The sequence below is a fragment of the Ahaetulla prasina genome, chromosome 13, assembly GCF_028640845.1.
Source record: "Ahaetulla prasina isolate Xishuangbanna chromosome 13, ASM2864084v1, whole genome shotgun sequence".
Lineage (NCBI taxonomy): Eukaryota > Metazoa > Chordata > Lepidosauria > Squamata > Colubridae > Ahaetulla > Ahaetulla prasina.
This window is the reverse complement of record NC_080551.1, coordinates 1,616,605-1,634,404: the sequence shown is the minus strand read 5'-3', so window position 1 is coordinate 1,634,404 and position 17,800 is coordinate 1,616,605. Positions and strand designations below refer to the sequence as shown.

The 17,800-nt window shown below is 45.0% G+C and overlaps 1 protein-coding gene across 3 annotated transcripts; it reads right to left on the bottom strand.

Moving 5' to 3' along the window:
* Window positions 1–17,538, bottom strand: WDR76 (WD repeat domain 76). Of its 3 annotated transcripts, none has more exons than XM_058155742.1 (11): window positions 17,266–17,534; window positions 16,444–16,499; window positions 14,854–14,986; window positions 14,404–14,496; window positions 14,277–14,320; window positions 14,039–14,192; window positions 12,860–13,015; window positions 12,042–12,256; window positions 5,425–5,574; window positions 1,132–1,185; window positions 1–609 (listed from the first exon to the last, which is right to left on the bottom strand). In XM_058155742.1, exons 1-11 carry the CDS (start codon window positions 17,452–17,454, stop codon window positions 354–356), a joined length of 1,500 nt encoding a protein of 499 aa, XP_058011725.1. In that variant the 5' UTR covers window positions 17,455–17,534; the 3' UTR covers window positions 1–353. The 3 variants fall into 3 exon arrangements, with proteins under 3 accessions (XP_058011725.1, XP_058011726.1, XP_058011727.1); XM_058155743.1 differs by having other exon boundaries at window positions 14,854–14,983; window positions 17,266–17,533; XM_058155744.1 differs by lacking the exon at window positions 1,132–1,185 and having other exon boundaries at window positions 17,266–17,538.
* Window positions 17,539–17,800: the final 262 nt, after the last annotated feature.

Sequence of the window (17,800 nt, the reverse complement as noted above, 5' to 3'; positions counted from 1 at the left end):
TTTGAATTAAAAATATGCTTTTTATTGATTCTTGAACATAAGAATTTCTTATCACAATTTCTTTAAATTTCTTATCACAAAAGTACCAGCATTTAACTTCTAAATGAGGTTTTATTTATTGCACAGTTTATGACACAGATTTATAAGCCTCTGTGATTAAATTGACACCAACAGTTTCTCACAACCTGTTCAAAAATTTACAATCCCATAATGGCAAACCTGAGCCTTATTAATTTTCAACTTAGTCGCAATGGAAGACCTCTTCAGATGTGTGACACAACCTATTTATTGGTCTGTAGCTGTCTTTGCCCTGAAGCAAAATAAGGCATACCTAAACTAAACACTAATATCTGTCACTCTTTAAAGATGTGCAGGCGGCCACTGGAATTCCCACCTGCAACCAGGTACCTGGTGGGGTGCCAGGAATTGATGGAACAAACAGAGTTAAGATAATCCTCACTCAGAAAGGAGTGGAGCAGCTCCCCGCTGGCATGAAAGGCCTGGACCTGCCTCGGCCGTGCCATGCTCCCCACGACAAAGCAGTCGTCCCTTTTGGGGTCCCAAACTGCCCGGAACCTGGTCAGCCATCGGCCTGTGTTGTTGTTGTGCCTGTTCAGAAAAGGGAAGAGAGAAACGCGGAGTTGGCTCACTTGCCCTTTAAATTCCTGAATGACACTCGGATACCAAGATCTGTGCACTGTGGAAAACTCTGTTCATTTAGGCAATTTCATTCTCATCAGTACAGGCAGTCCTCAATTAGTGACTGTTCAAACTTACATTGGCCCGGGGAAAAATGACTTATGGCCGTTTTTCACAATTAGAACCATTAAGGCATCCCTGTAATCATGTGATGAAAATCCAGACGCTTGGCAACTGGCATGTATTTATGACAGTTGCAGTGTCCCGGGGTCAGGTGATCACCTTTTGTAACCTTGTCAGTGGGGAAGCCAGACTCACTGAATAATCATGTTACTAACTTAACAACTGCAGTGATTCACTTAACAACAGTGGGAAGAAAGGTTGTAAAATGGGTAAAATCCATTTAACAACTGTCTTGCTTAGAAATGGAATTATTTTTTGTCATAAGTCAAGGGCTACCTGTATCCAGTCAATCTCCTTGTCTTAACTCACCTAATAGTTGTGAGAACAGGAGCTAAAGATGATAAACACTGAGTCCCAAAGATCCTGTAAGGCAAAAATGAGGGTTTAGTCAAAGAAATCCCAACCTTCGGGTAGGAACCAAACCCTCAGATCATTAACTGCTGTCTTACATGCTCCCCCTTATTGTTTTCATGTTATGTTATGATAAATAATCTTATTTAGATCTTATGATGCAGAACTGTTGTGTATGCAACAGTTCTACAATTGGATATTCCACTATATCTAGCCTTATGGCTGTAATAAACAATTTAAGGGCTGCTTATGGCTTATCCCCAAAGTTGCTTACCTTTGCTCCCCTCCCCAAGCTGGGAGGAAACTCACTGACATAAATCAGGCTGTCCCCAGGCCTGGTTTTATGGGGCGGGGCAGGGCAGTCCACGCATCTCTCTACACAGCCTTCCAGCATGAAGGCTGGACAACCAGGGGACAACAACTTGGCATCTCCCGGGCAGACATTCCATGCCTGGCCAACATCAGTAATTGGAAGAAACATGCTATGAACTCTCATCAATCCTTCTCATAATAATAATAATAATAATAATAATAATAATAATAATAATAATAATAATAATAATAATAATAATAATAATAATAATAATAATAATAATTTAATTTCTATACCTCCCTTCTCCCAAAGGACTCAGGGTGGTTTACAGCCAAGTAAAAACAACAATAAATAAATACAAAATACAATTAAAACCAATTTTAAAAAACTTATTCAATTTGGCCCATTAATTGACGGGCCTCTGGTGGCGCAACAGGCTAATGCAGCCTATTATTAACAGCAACTGCTTGCAATATTGCAGGTTCAAGTCCCACCAGGCCCAAGGTTGACTCAGCCTTCCATCCTTTATAAGGTAGGTAAAATGAGGACCCAGATTGTTGGGGGCAATAAGTTGACTTTGTATATAGTATACAAATGGATGAAGACTATTGCTTGACATAGTGTAAGCCGCCCTGAGTCTTCGGAGAAGGGCGGGATATAAATGCAAAAAATAAATAAATAATAAATAAATAATTAAAATATACAATAAAACCATAAAACCCCATTAAAATTAATAATAAATATCCATTTTATGCCATTATATGAAGGTTTGTGCTGGGGCACTCTAATCATCCATCTCATTTTGCACAAAGATTATATCTTGAGGATCAAATATTTCACCTCTCCTGCAGCATCCCCCAACAAGGAATCAATACAGCTAGGCAATACAATACATCAGTTGGCTAGTATTCCACTATCCCCACCCCTCCTGTATTGGCTATTCCACTGTCTTTGCTCAGGGACCAGGTTCCTGACAAGAGGACTTGCTTGTGAAAATTGAGAGCTTTCAGTCAGTTGACCTCCACTGTGGAAGTGAAACCAAGTCAACAACCTAGTCCACAGGCTGACTCAAGAACAGAAGAACCACCTCTGAAAAGTAAAATTGCCGTAACGATGACCTATGTGATACCAGCAGCAGATAGGCAGAGCCTTGCTCTTCTCCTCCAGAGAAACAGCCGGCTTCAATTCAGAAGAATCAAACTCTCATTTTAAAGCTTCCTGACTTCCTGATTCTAAACCATGTGGGCCGATTTCAGGCCAGAGGCTGCTTCCTTCCTCCTGCCTCTTTCTAGAGCCTATTCCCCCCACGCCACCAGGTAACCATTCCCCTCCTTGCCTCCCATTTCCCACCAGGCAACTGGGGGAAAGCTGGAGTTGTTATTACTGTTCCAGCATGCTTCCCACTTAACTGTCCAGCCAAGCTTTCAGAGGGAAGACAAAGGGAGAACTAGGAGCTGATTTAGGAACTGCTGTGGCGCCGTGGTTGGAATGCAGTACTGCAGGCTACTTCTGCTGGCTGCTGGCTACCTGAAGTTTGGCAGTTCGATTCTCACCAGTCTCAAGGTTGACTCAGCCTTCCGAGGTTGGTGAAATGAGGACCCAGACTGTTGGGGGCCAGAGGCTGACTGTGTAAACCACTTAGAGAGGGCTGTGAAGCACTGTGAAGCGGGATGTTAAGTCTAAGGGCTATTGCTATTCCAGGGCTGAGGACCAAGTCCCTGACAGGGATGTGAACAGACCCTGGATGACGAGGGGGAAATCAGGGCAGTGGACCTTGGTGCGTGTACACAAGCCCTGTAACTTAAACTGATCTCTGGATGTGATCCCTGCACTGCATGGAGATGGAAATCCTCCCAGAAGGGCCAGATCAGCCCAAGCAGCCTTGTTCTGGATGCGATCAGAAATGGAGAGAGGAACTGAGCGCATTAAGTCAGGCATGAAACCACCAAGACGGGCAGGCAATAACAGTGCCATCTCCCTGCCAGAACCTCCTGACCCAATGAATAATCAATCAGTAAAAGCAAGAACTGAAACGGATCCCCCTAAGATCAATAGATGAATGCAAGGCTTCAATCAAGACCCAGAGGCTGTGAGCAGAAGAAACTCAGGGACTCTTAGAGACAAACAGGGAAAAAGAGGGGGGGGGGGAGGGGGGAGAAGGACCATCAAGGCCTTTCTCCTCTCTGGAGCTCTTTCTGCCCTCCTGGATGCCCCCCCCCCCCCCGCGCAATTGTTATTTTGAGTTAAATCCCCAAAAGAGTGTGGGAAAAGGGGCAGACATAGCAGCCAAAGAATGCAGGTGGAGACCCACCCCCTGCCAAAAGGATGACAGCAAAGCCAGAAAAGGAACCCCACTGACCTAGCACAAGAGGCAACCTCCCAAGCCTCAACCTACCCCCGATACCATAAGGGCAGGGCGGCCTTGGGAAAGGCCACATTTGATCTCTGTTTTCAGAAGCTGCTCTGGTCCCCTGGAACGAAAGAAGGGTAACCCTGATGAATTTGACAGGCCAGGATCCAGCCTGAGCAGGCTTGTAAAGGCTGGCTTCTCTCAAGGATCAGGGCAGCCTTGGGACTGGTATCTCCTATCCCCACAGGAAGTGTATAAACAGCAAAGATGTCTGCGGAGAAAATCTGGGATTGGATTAGTGCGAAGAAAGTAGGAATTGGGAAGGTACTGGGACATCTAATTGCATCTAAACCTGCAAAACAGCAGCCCGGAGGTGACCGGCTAGGATATATTATGGGAAGTGAGGAGGAAAAGGTTGGGAAAAAGTTCAGTTCTGGGATGGCACACCCGGAAGCCCTGATGGGCAGAGGAAGACACGTTAGGGGACACTGGCAAGATTGCTGGAGAAGGGGGACCATCACACTGGTGCAGCTTTTACTTCTAACCCAAGGGATTTGTGGTCTGATTCCTGGATGCCCCAACTCCCCGAGGCTGATCAAGGCTGCCCACCCAAATTTCAATGGTGACCTGGCTGGGCACTATGCCTTGGGGTATCGGGCATGGCCAGGGGTTTCATGGTGTGGGCCCAGCAGAGCCTAGTTTCCCCTGCCAAGCAAATGAATCCTGGCTTGGATAGAAGGGTGAGTGGTTGCCATCTGTCCCTTGCTGTGCTCTAATCCCCTTCTAGCCAGATTGCAGATCACCCTTAGTATCTATGTAGCTGAGGATCCCTTTAAGAATAAGATGGTCCACCCCACTGCCTAAGTTTTCTGGGCATTTGGGAATTCCCTGATGGTTCAGTCTCCATCCTGAATGATGTCAAAATATTTTCCAAGCTGTCAATCCCAGCTGGCTCCTGGGACCAGCTGATAAGAGCAAAACAATCCTGCTGAAAAACGGGAACCCTCCACTGAGTGGTAGCATGTGCCCACATATTCCCCCCCCCTCCCGTGGCAACTGGTTGTTTTCCTTCAGCTGCAGATTCCATGCAAGTCCTTCCACAGATGCTCGAAGGTGTTTTTCTTTCTGCTCTTCCCTTGGGGCAGATGCCAACTGGTCCCAGCTGGGGGGTGGGGGAGTGAACTGGAGCTCCTCTTGCTCTGTGAACTCACATTCGGACTTTCCAGTTTGTGGAATCCGATAGTCAATAGTAGAACCAGAATTGCTCAATTCCTCACAATATTTACAATAAGGGTCTAGAGGTATGTATGCGGAGTCCTCTAGCATTTCCCCAGCCCCTCTTTCAACTGAGTTCCTCTGTCTCACCTCCTTTTTTCACAGAAACCAACAAACTCCCTTCATTCTGCACACATTGCAAAGAAAAAAGAGAAATGCTGTGAGGGCCAATGTGCCTCAATAGACATCTGGTATGAAGGTTACTTAGGCAATTTTCCTGGACCTTTTGTCCTGCTAAATAAAATATTTCGGCTGCAGGGGAAGAAAATTAGAAGCAAAAACAAAATCTAATTCAAAGCCAACTCACACATACCTCAGTGTATCATCAGCACAAGTTGTCAATACTCTGTTTCCAGTCAGAGGTGAAAAATAAGCCGAAGCAACACTCTTGGTATGTCCGTTGAGAGTAACTACTGACTGACTTCTGTTCTTCAGGTGCCGAGCATCATAAATACTGACGTTTCTGTAAGAGAACGGAAACAGGGTATTTATCGGGACTGCAGACTTTCTTCAAAGATCAGGAGATCCTGCGTAGGGAATCAACTTCCATCACTCCTGAATAAGCGGGACTAAGGCAAAGGAGTGCACATCTCCTCTCATGGAAGAGAATTTAAATTCACAGTTGTGGGGAATCAGGAGACCGAAAATGTGATGCTCGTTTTTGGCAATCCCCATCACCTGGAACCAGCTGAAAACTGCTGCTGCCGCATTTTCATGAAAGAAAACCGTTGCTGCAAGAAAGCCAGGCTTTCAACGCCTATGGCTATAGGGAGGAAGATGGGGCATCTTGAGAGTGGAGCCTTTGGTGCCAAGTCCCTCTTCTGCTCCCATGAAAATCATCCCCCCCCTCCAGTTAAATGCGTGTAGTGTGATAGGGTTTGTTTTAAATGGATAAAAGGATCTGTGCTGTTCGTTATCAAAATCCAACTGGAAATGAGGATGCTGCTGATTCTGATGCTGGTAGGCGGAGGCAGAATTCTTTTTTTCTTGTTTTCCTCCTGAAAAATTAAGGCGCGTCTTATAGTCTGAAAAATACAGTATGTGAAACAGCCACCACAATCAAGAAGACAGAGGAAAATTGTTTTCAATGATTCCAGAAAGCAAAAGAAGGACCCCTGGTTGAAATACACAGGGAAAGAAATGTGAGGCATTTTGGATCTCACTGCATAGAAAATCTGGATTCTTCCCTGGAATCAACTAAGCAGAAATTGGACAATACCCTTTGAGATGTGGCAGTTGCAATCTGCAATGCAAATTAGCTAAATTTTGATTAACTGTGAGCACCCTTCACTTGGAGAAAGGAGAAAAAATAAAGGTTGACAGTTGGAGAACTGTTCCATTTTCTAGCCATTCAAACAAAACCAAGAATTCTGTGGGGAAAAACAACATCATGCACATGTTGGCATGTCCTTTAGAATGTAAATTGTTATAACATGCTTTATAACGGAATTATTTGAAATTACTTAATAATTAAATAATGCATCATTTTATGAAGCAATATCATGTAATATTTAAATCACTATTCTGAATGAGTAATATGGATAGGCCTAATAATTAGATTACCTTAATTTATACACTACCTTCTGTATATTTTACTTATTAAAAATGCAGCGTCTCTGTTCCAGCTGATGTGAGAAGAAAGTTTCATTGTCCCATTTTCCCAACAGAGATTAATGACTATTTCATTACGACCCTAAGCAAAAATGCTGTTTTAGTAGAAACAAAAGGATTACGGAGTATCTGTAAACAGCTGTCTAGGCCAACAAAGCAATAGAACAGTAAATTGAAATGACAGTCTGAGTGAATGGAAAATTTCATGCAGTCTAGGCTGGAATCAGTGACTTTTTGACTAATAGTATAGAGGAAGTAACAGTAGATTGGAGAAGACCAAAGATTGTTCCAATCTTTAAGAAAGAGAACAAAATGGATCCACCCATCATCTTGACATCAGGAACTAGGAAAATCCTAGAAAAGAGCATCAAGCAGTGGGCATGTGAGCATTAAGCAAGAAACAAAGTGCCAGCACGGATTTGTTAGAAGCCAGCATGGATTTGTTAGAAACAGGTCATGCCGGACTCATTTCTGTTTTGACAAAGAGGCTAGATTAGTAGACCCAGATGTCTTGACTTCAATAAGCATTTGATAAACTTAAGTATAATGGAACAATACGAGATGGATTGTCCCGTAATCAGATGGATTTATACCTAGTTGAACAACAGAATTGGAAGGGGTCTTGAAGGTCTTCTAGTCCAACTTACTGCTCAAGCAGGAGACCTTACACCATTTCAGACAATCGGCTGATCAGTTTTCTTAAAAATCTCAGTGATAAGAGCACTCACAACTTCTGGAGGCATGCCATTCCACTGATTAATTGCTCTCACTGACAGGACATTTCTCCTTAATTCTGTTAGATCTCTGTGACTCTGTGCAAAGTTTGGCCTTGCCCAAACTTGGAAACTTGTTAACAAGAGATCTAGTTAACAAGCGATCTCGTTAACAAGAGATCAAGATTTGAAACTTCTGTTTGTGACTCTGTGCCAAGCTTGGCCTTGCCCAAACTTGGAAACTTGTTAACAAAACAGAAGTTTCAAATCTTGAATCAGCCAGATGAACTAATTGCTTCCTGCAAAAGCTCACCTCCCGTTCACTTCTTTTATGTCTTATGGGAGGGGCCAATCATATCCAAGCCTTACTCCCAAGTCGACCCTGACAGAATAGAACAGAATAGAATTTATTGGCCAAGTGTGATTGGACACACAGGGAATTTGTCTTGGTGCATATGCTTCCTTAATTGTTCCCGTCTTCTGGCAGCTCTGTGCATGCACACACTGGGAACAGGCTCATGCTGTTCTTCTGCCTCGGAACAGGCTCACGCTGTTCTTCTGCCTCGCTGATGTCAGACTCTGGAGGCAGCAAAGAACTACCAGATGGCCTTGGCCCTTTCTCTGCCTCCGAACTCAGAGCCATCATCTGAGCCTTCCCCAGACTCTGGGACTGACCCACGTTTCTCCCCTACCTCCTCACTGTCCAAATCTGCTGCCAGCTCTGCTGGCCATTGGCGAGCCACAACGTAACTATTCTTCATATGGTTTACCCTCTAGTCCCCTAATCATATTTGTTGTTCTTCTCCGCACTCTTTCTAGAGTCACATCTTTTTTTATATCATGGCAACCAAAACTGGATACAATAGTCCAACTGTAGTCTTCCCAAGGCATTATAAAGCAGTACTAAAAGTTCATGTGATCTCGATATTGTCTCTATTAATGCAGCTTAGGACTATGTTGACTTTTTTGGCAACTGCAGGACACAGCTGGCTCACAGTTAAGCGGTTGTCCACTATGACTCTGAGATCCCCCTCTTGAATGTTGCTGTTAAACCAGTACATGTGTATTTAGTTTTCCTTGCCTAGCATAAAACCTTCCATTTTTCACCAATGAATTACATTTTGTTGGACAGGGCCCAATGTTCAAGTCTGTCAAGATTTTTCTGTATTTTGAACCTGTCTTCTAAAGTGTTGGCTATTCCCCTAAGCTTGTTGCTTGCAAATTTGATGATTTCCACTTTTATCTGCTCATCTAAATTGTTTATGAAGATGTTGAAGAGTACTGGGCCTCTGACAGAACTTTAGGGTACCCCACTGCATCCTTCCCTCCATGTAGATATAGTTCCATGGAGGACTACATGAGGAGTGTGGCTGGTTAGCCAGTTACAAATCCACTGGGTGGTGATGCTGCCTATCGGACATTTTTTTTTTTTTACCAAGAAGGCTGTGGTCTACTAACCAGTATTTTGCTGGTTCACTAATTTAATCACTTTGTTAAGAATGCAGTAAGATCTGTCTGGCATGATCCGTTTTTGACAAACCCATGTTGGCTTCTAGTAACAGCTTTGCTTGTTTCTAGGTGTTTCACAGATCAATTGCACCCAAAGTATGGATCCACGACCTCATGGAGCGAGGCATATACCTAGGGCTTTTTATAACATGACTCAGATGAGAGATAAAACGGATATTCAGCAAATATGCCAAACTCAAGGTTCCAAAGTATCTTGACAGACTTGAACACTGAACTCAGTCTAAATGTAAGGAAGCTCAAGTAGGAGAATCCAGATGGACATGGACAAGAGAAGGCAGCAGTTGGCTGAGTAGTGAGAAGGATCTGGAGATCCTGGTAGACTACAGATTAAGCACAAGACAGGCATATGCTGCAGCTACCAAATGCCAGTGTAAAATTGGGGCTACATCAACAGAGTTAAGTGAGATCTCACAGGAAGTGATAGTTCTGCACTGGTCAGATTGAACCTAAATAGAGACACAAAGGAAAAAGTGGAGAAAAATGACTAAGATGGTGAGGGTCTTGGACGTAACAAGAGTGTTTAAGGAACTCTTATATTTAGACTACATAAGAGAAAAGTAACAGGAAACAGGATAGCAGAAGGTCTACCACAAGGAGGAGGGTATGGATTTATTCTTCAGCTCCAAAGACAAGACAAGAACTTACTGATGTAAGCTTTACGGAGGGAGATCCAGAGTTAAAACAAAGAGGAATTTCCTGATAGCAAGAACTATTAAACAATGGAACAGTCTGTTTCCTGGAATCAAGGAGGTCCCATCACTGAATTTTTTCACACAAAGGTTGGACCACCATTTGCAGGATTCCTGCTCTGGCAGGGACAGGACAAAGATCTCAAAGTTCCTTTCCCATTCTATAATTCCATCAGTCGATCAGTTATGTTCCTGATTCTGTTTGTAAAAGGTTCACATCGCCTTCTCCCACTGTGGGAACCTTCATCTGGAAAGGGAACACATTGTGCAGAAGTGGATTTTCCTGGGAGACGGGGCTGAGTGGATAGTTTTTATTTTGTAACAGAGCAGAGGAGCAATAATTTTGACCTGCATCTCTTCTTGAACTGGAAGGCAGGTAAGGATCTTGTGAGAGCGTTGCTTTGGAGCCTTGGCGCTATTAATCTCATCAGCAAATTAACTTTTTGGTGCAACAATCATGCCACAGGTAGGGGGTAAAACAAGTAGATAAGGTGGCCTATTTAGTAGGATAGGTGCCCTGTTGCAAAGCATAGCCCAGATAGCCTGTTGGCATCACAGAGGAATTGCCAGCTCCTCTCTTAAAACTCAGACCCTTTCCAGTCTGGTGGGGATCCTGCTTTTTCCTGGACCAAAACCCTTCCCCAACATTGTGGCCCAAAGCAGTCCAAGAGGCTGCTCTCCCTTCTATTTTACTGCAAAGGTGTTTGACTTGGCATTTCATTTGGAATGACATCAAGAAAGTGTTTCAGATGAATGGGAAGCAGCGGAAACACAGCAAATGCTGAGATTTTTTTCTTAGGGCTCATGGCATGTTTTAAAAATTTGGACTTAAAAAAGTGTTAGAATCATTTTCTATAGGAGAAATATAACATGTGTACAGAAACAAGTCCACATTATTATCAGCCATGGTGGCACAGTGGTTAGGAATGCAGTACTGCAGAGCTAACTCACTGCTCACTCCAGGAGTTCAATCCTGAGAAGCTCAAGGTTGACTCATCCTTCCATCCTTCCGAGGTGGGTAAAATGAGGACCCAGGCTGTTGGGGGCAAGAGACTGACTTTGTAAACCACTTAGAGAGGGCTGTAAAGCACTGTGAAGCAATATAGAAGTCTAAGTGCTATTGCTATCATTTCAATCATGCTGAATCCCACCTTTCTAGATCATTCACTTCTTACAAATTAGACTATAGATTGCCTGGAAGTGCTTGTACACTATTCAGAAAATGTGCTTCGGAGGAAAGAGCAAAAAGACAATTCAACCAATATTCACCCTTGGGGGTACTCATGAGCATTAGTAGCAAGCTCCTTCCTCTTTTTCTCTGCCCCCCCATTATGAGATAACAAAGTTAATTAGGAGAGAATTCCACTTGCACTTAATAAGACCTCTGCCCCTAGATCAGAGGTAATCAACTAGTAGTCCGTGGACCACTGGTAGTCCACAAGAACATTTTGGTGGTCTGTAGCACACCTGGGTGGAGGAGCTGCTCCGGGATGACCAATGGGTCAGAGCTCTGAAATATGGGACCGGCCAGGCAGCTCGTGGTGGGGCTGGAAATCTCTGCCATAGAGGGAGGTGCATGCAACTTGCAACTTTGCAGGAGGTGCAATGTGCAAGAAGTAGCACAGCACTCGCCGGCTGGAACTATGTAGTGGTACTGTTGCAGCATGGGTGGCTTCCTGTTGCACTAGCTAGCCCCACCCCTCGCCCTCTCCTTCCACTCACTCCTTGCCTGGCCTGAGAAGGGAAGGGCGGGGGGTGGAGATTCGCTCCATATTCCAGAGCGGGAGTGAAAGTTCATCTCTTGCTGGATCTCATGGACATTTCTTCTGGCCCTTGGTGCTGTGCGACTGGGAGACGTGCAACTTCCTCTCTGCCCCAAGACACTGGCTGGCCCATGAGATGAGAGAGAGAGAGAGAGAGAGATACAGAGAGAGATGAGAGCGAGCTCGAGATGAGAGAAAGCGATAAGAGTGAGATTGAGAGAAAGAGATATATTGAGAGAGAGAGAGAGATTACAGTGTTTTGTTTTCTGTGGGAAATGAGTCCAAATGGCTCTTCGAGTGTTTAAGGTTGCAGAAACAGGCAGCCAAGCTAAGTGCCTGAAGGACCCCGTCCCGTCACTGGGAGTTTAGGCGCTTCAGCAAACGGCACACTGAATTCATATTAGTGGTCCGCGGGATTTAAAATTATGAATTTAGTGGTCCCTGAGGTCCGAAAGGTTGGTGACCCCTGGTCTAGAGGACTCTTCAACCAATTCTTTATTCATTACACCAAACATTTTTCTTTAGATTCTATTTCTCTAGATTCTATTCTAACTCAAATGGATGGCTGCTGCTTCCCTGTTGCTACCAGCCTAGTACTACCTTTGCACCTGTGTAAGAACTCACCTTTCCCCAGCAGCAACGAAGTACTCTCTACGGACTGGGTGAACGTGGACCGTCCTTGTCTTTGAAAGAAGATCAACCGAGATCTCAGGGAATGGGATTGGTGTTCTTCGATCCACTATGGCTACCTTTCCATCCCACATTCCTACAACCAAAGTAGAGGCATCGCTTGCCAAGAAGTCAAATGAAGAAAGGCTGTGGGTCTCATTTCGGTATATCTGTGAATGAGAAAGAGGTTTCCATTAAGACTAGGCTTAGGGCATTATTCAGCTTGAGCTACTGTCCTGATTCCTGCATTTCACAACAGCTGGAAATTAAACTTCCATTTATTTTCAAGGCTTGCTTATAGCAGTCAAAAGATGACTGAGAATAGCAGGCTTTCCTGAAGACAGTTGAGTTTCCCAAACACATAATAATATTCACTAACTCAGAAAAAACTAAGCACAGCTGGAAGTTGTCACTTAGAACACAACTATCCAGAGTAGCCTGTAATATTCTCTCTAGAGCCCCAGGCCTCGCTTGTGGCTATCTCTTTCCGATAGTGGCAAAGGCTGTCCCAGGCAGATGGGAAAGAGCATTGCTTTTCAGTTTCACCTGCCTCCAGGGACAGGGAAGAAGGGCAGGAATGGGAGAGCCCAACCCAAACTCCACTGTACCTGACTGAATCAAGCTATGCTCCACTTGCTAAGGGAACAGCGCTGTCAAGACTTTGCAGTTTTTCCCTAAAAAATAGGTAAGTATAAGCAGACAGAGGACTCGGAGTAGATTATCCACAAGGCATTATAGGATTCTTAGTATTATTTAATGGCTGAAATATTCACCTCCTCAAAAATTCTTCGAGTTACATCCCCAGATCGTAACGTGCCATCGTGACTGAGAGATAAAAGATGAGCAGGATTAACGGGAGAAAAGTGCAAACAGCTGACTGCCTGGCTGTGAGGTATGAAGACGTAGGCTCCATTTTCTGAACTGGAGTCCTGAAAAACACAAACCAGAGTAATACCACAGTTACAGCCCTGCTTTTCACCATCAGCAATGGAACTCACAGCAAGGGCCATCAGGAAGAGGAATACTTTCTCACGCAGGGACACAAATGCTGTGCTCCATCCGGGCCCAAGGCAGGTACTCTCAAAAAGTGAGAATGTTACAACTTGGGTGAACCAAAAAAAAAAAAAAAAAGCCTTTGGTATTGATATTCCCAGGGATCTGATTTAACAAAGGCAGACAAGATGGCAGAGACAGGCTTCGGCAGGTCTTCTATCTTCCTTGTTATCTTTTTGAAGATACTGTACGGATATTCGCTCTCCTTCAATAATTTGTCACTTCTCAGTCTTCCTGGGTTTCTCCAGAATAATACAGGTAGTCCTCAATTTACAACCACAATTGAGCCCAAAATTTCTATTACTAAATGAGACATTTGTTAAGTCAGTTTTGCCGTTTTATGATCTTTCTTGCCATAGTTGCTAAGTGAATCACTGCAATTATTAATATTAAGTTAATAACATGGTTGTTAAGTGAATTTGGCTTCCCATCAACTTTGCCTTTCAGAAGCAGAAGGAAATCAGACAGGGCACAAGCCTTTCTTAAGCTTCTCCATTTCTTTCCAAATCACAGAACCTACATTTCTTGGAACAGTGTTTCTCAATCTAGGCAACTTTAAGACGTCTGGACTGCAACTCTCAGAATTCCCCAGACAACATACCACAGCATCTTAAAAGTTGCCACAGTTGAAAAACACTGCCTTGGAACAAAGCTCAAACCTCTGCTCGGCTATCAAAATCCTGCCAAGTGAGAGCGAAACGGAGCAGCCTGACTCATCCGAATAGCAGGAGGGCCACATCTGAGTTTCAGTTTTTGCCTGACAATATTCACTTGCCCAGCCAAATGTTTCTTGTTTCTCTATACATTTAACTATTTCTACCTAACATAACTTATATGGAAGCTGCCTTGAAAGCATAATAAAACATTGTTACAAAGACAATGAATCACGAAGTACTTACCAAATCCCAAATGCCAATCTGCCCCCACTTGTCCCCAGCTGCCACCAGAGTTCTGCTTTCTGATGGATGGACAGCCACAGAATAAATCCGGTTTTTCACCACTTTTGCAACATGTTCTTCTCTGAGGACCATCCCACGGAGATGAGTTTTGTAACTGGACCAATATAATGACTATGTTAGTTTAAACACAAAGTAAACGCATTTAAAAAAACCAAGTTAGAATTAATTTCAAAGTCACCTTTCTAAGTTACATGAGCTCGTCTCACTCTTCTTTCCTTCCACCTAGTTAATGGTTGGAAAACAATGCAGAAATTATTTGCATTAAGTGTTCAGTCTCTTTCAAATTTAGAGAATTCTAAAAATACCTGGCTTATTTTTGCCCATATGCTGAGAAATGTGTCAGTTTCTGGCTCCTGAATAGTAGCAACCATTGGATGAGGTCCAGGTGGCAATCGGGTCTTTCAAAAAAAGGAAAAGATGCATAAAGCAGTGAATTGCAATGTGTATATTATCAGTGCAGTTCACAGAAAAAGCAGCCAGCACAAATACAGATTCTTAATCAAATTATTTTCCTTTGTTTGCACAATCCGAGTCACTCGAGCAAAGCTAAATTTAAGTCACACTCAAAGCAACTGCATGCGCATTAGTAGCAAGGTGGCAATGGAAATCCAAAACCATCCATTAGTCCCTACACAAGGTAACTCAATCAGAAAAGCTTTGCCAGCCGAGGGCAGAAGCCCCTAATGTGTCTGAGTCTCCCAGAGGACCAAGCACAAGCGCATCTTAACCTGCCCTCTCCCCTGTGGTCTTCTTACCTGTTCCTCTTCCACAGGAGATTCCACCTTTGCTTCCGGCTCCGGGAGAGGAATGCCCAGTGGATCTATTTTCTGCAAACGCATGGATCTTCGACAAGTGGTCTTCGTTTCTGCCTTTGGAGACTTAACTCTACTGAGACAATACAAGTGCACCTCTAAAATCTTGTGCTTCAAGAAAATTCATGTCATGAAAACATTTGCTTATGCCCTGTTGATATTTTCAATTACTTGAGTTCTCACTGTTTTAATTCTGATTGTATTTTCTTTCATTTCTCCCCTTTGAGGGTCACTCAATCTGAAGATGTATGAACTAGGCTGGAGACCAAGAGCCCTGCAGCTCTTCCCCAACTGGCTAAGCATATGCGTGTGTGGATTGTTTCCATTGGGCTACGACACAGAGGGGGCTACCAGTTTTCTCCAAGGATATGGTCCTCCCTAGAAAGCGAATGCTTTCCTCCAGCCAATACCCAGAACCTGCTCTGAAGTAGGATCCCTCTTATTGTCTGGATATTTCCTAACACTCAATTCATAATGCCTCCTTATAATCTCTGATATTCTGTATCTTTCACTCCAGAATCCTGGCAGAGAACAAGGCTTGACCTTCCTCTGCAGTCTTTCACCTGTTTGAAGAAAGCCGTTTACTGAAGTGAACAGGAGTTTGTGGGTCTTTTAGAATAATCCATAACCTGCAGTACCATGAGATGTAACAGTTACTAAAACCAAACCGGGAGTTCCGATATTTGCTAAAATGTCTGTAAGGACCCGTTCATTATCAGGGGGCATTTTGTTGCCCACCTTAAGCAATTCTTTTCCTGGGTTTCCTAACACCACCAATACACTTCCAGTCTACTGATAGTTTTCTCCCTTTGTGCCTGCCCGCCCGCCCTTGAGCCACTTTTGGCCTTTTTCCTCTCCCCCCACCCCACTTTAAGAAACATCATGCTTCCCAATCATTTGTCCTGCTGTGGGATCCTTTCATTTTTTGAAATCCAGGGTATGTATTTGAGTACATTCAATTTAGTACATTCATGTGATTCACATCGTTCTCTTGTAAGATAAGCATCATTATGCCAAGACATAAAAATGGCAATGGGGGGTGGGGGGAACAGAGACGGGAAACCTGCCTCTATCTTGTTTCCACCCATGTGTACTTGTTCACTCCATCTTACCCCAGTTCATTCTTATTTCCACTGTCCTTTCCTCTTCCTCTTGGAGGATCTCAGTAACTTCATGTAATGAACCTTACTTTCCCTTCCTCTCAACCTATTTGCTCTTTCTTCATATTTTACAATTCATTCTCTTTAGGCAACTAAAGTTCTGCAGTGTTGAATATTCACTTTTGTATTCAGACTGGTCCTTACCCCAATCATAAACTGTTTTTATTCTTAACTTGTGAGATTTAAGGACTGTATAAAGTGTAAGCTTTTAAATTTAAGTTTTACTTAATTGGGGTTCCACAGATACCACCGGAAGGGCTACAGTCACAGGCCAAGAACACTTCCCATGGCAGGTGTGTCTAGATTAATTTTCGGTTGGGATTGCCAGATATCTGAACTCTGCCTTCAGTCAATGTACACACAATAGTTTTACCTCTTTATTCCTTGTGTCTTCCTTTTCAAGGTCATTTTATGAAGTCTGGCAGCTGACTTGAAGGAGAAAAAGAACAGAGAAGCGTGCTCCCTCAATGTTTCAACACACTTGTTTTAAATTATGGTATTTTTATCCCATCTTTATTTTTTATAAATAACCCAAGGACTCATACTTACTCCTTCTTCCTCTTCTCCCTACAACCACCACCCAGTAACGTGTGTTGGGCTGAAAGGGAGGAGGGTCTGGCCCAGTCACCCGGCTGGCTTTCAGGCCTAAGGCAGGACTACAATTCCGGGTCTCTCGGTGAGTGACCCAGATGCCCATTTTGTCTAAAGGCAGGAGTCTCCAACCTTGGTCCCTCCGACTCTGGGAGTTGGAGTCCACAAGTCTTAAAGGGCCCAAGGTTGGAGACCCTTAGTCTAAGGCAGAACTAGAACTCAGAGCCTCCTGGTTTCAAGGTCAGCCCCTTAATCCTTATCCCAGGCACGTGCAGCCCTGGGCAGCTGAAATGCGGCCCCACAAGACGGCAAACAACCTGATGATGTGATTGGCACACCTGAGGCAGCGCCTCTTCCCCTCGCCACGAAGCGGCTCTTTGGAATCCGAACCCCCCGAGATTCCGCAAACGCAGCCAGCCCTAAGCGGGGTGGGGGGTGGGGGGGTGGCTTCCCTCCGCCCAGAGCCCGGCTTGCGTCCCGGCGAAACGGGGAGCGCTTTTCCCGGCTGCCTTCGGTGCAAGAGGGCAGCCGACCCTCCGTGGGCGCTTCGGCTCTTCCCAGCCCCTTCGGGGAGCAGCCAGAGCGCTTCCCGGCCCGCACCGACCTCGAAGAGCTGCAGCGAGGCGAAGAAGCGGGCGTTCTCCGAGATGTTCCTCAGCCGCTTCCTCTCGTAGGCCGACAGCTGCGCCCCCTCGCCGCCGCGCCGGGAGGGACGCGGGCCTTCGGGCGCCTCTTTTCCCCCCTCCGTTCCGGCCGCCCGGAGGCCCCAGGAGGCTCCCGCGGATCCCGCCATGGCTCCCCCACCCCGCGCCTCGCTCTCGCCGCCCAGCCGGCTTCCCGCCAGAGCGGCAGGCAGGCGCGCGCACGCGCAGAGGCCTCTCCCCTCCCCCCGTCCGGGTGGGGCTGCTCCCGAGGGCGGCCTCGTCAGTTTTCCCTGCCAGTCGAGGCCGCTTGTTTACGGGGTTGGTTCCCGAGGCCTCCCCCTTGGCGAGCGGAGACACGCACACGGCCACCTGAGTTTCCTAGGCCAGGGGTCTCCAACCTTCAACTCCAGGCTTAAAGTGGCCAAGGTTGGAGAGCCCTGGCCTAGGCAACGCTGGGACGCCCTCCCCGCCCCTCCTTCCCCTGCCCTCTTCTGG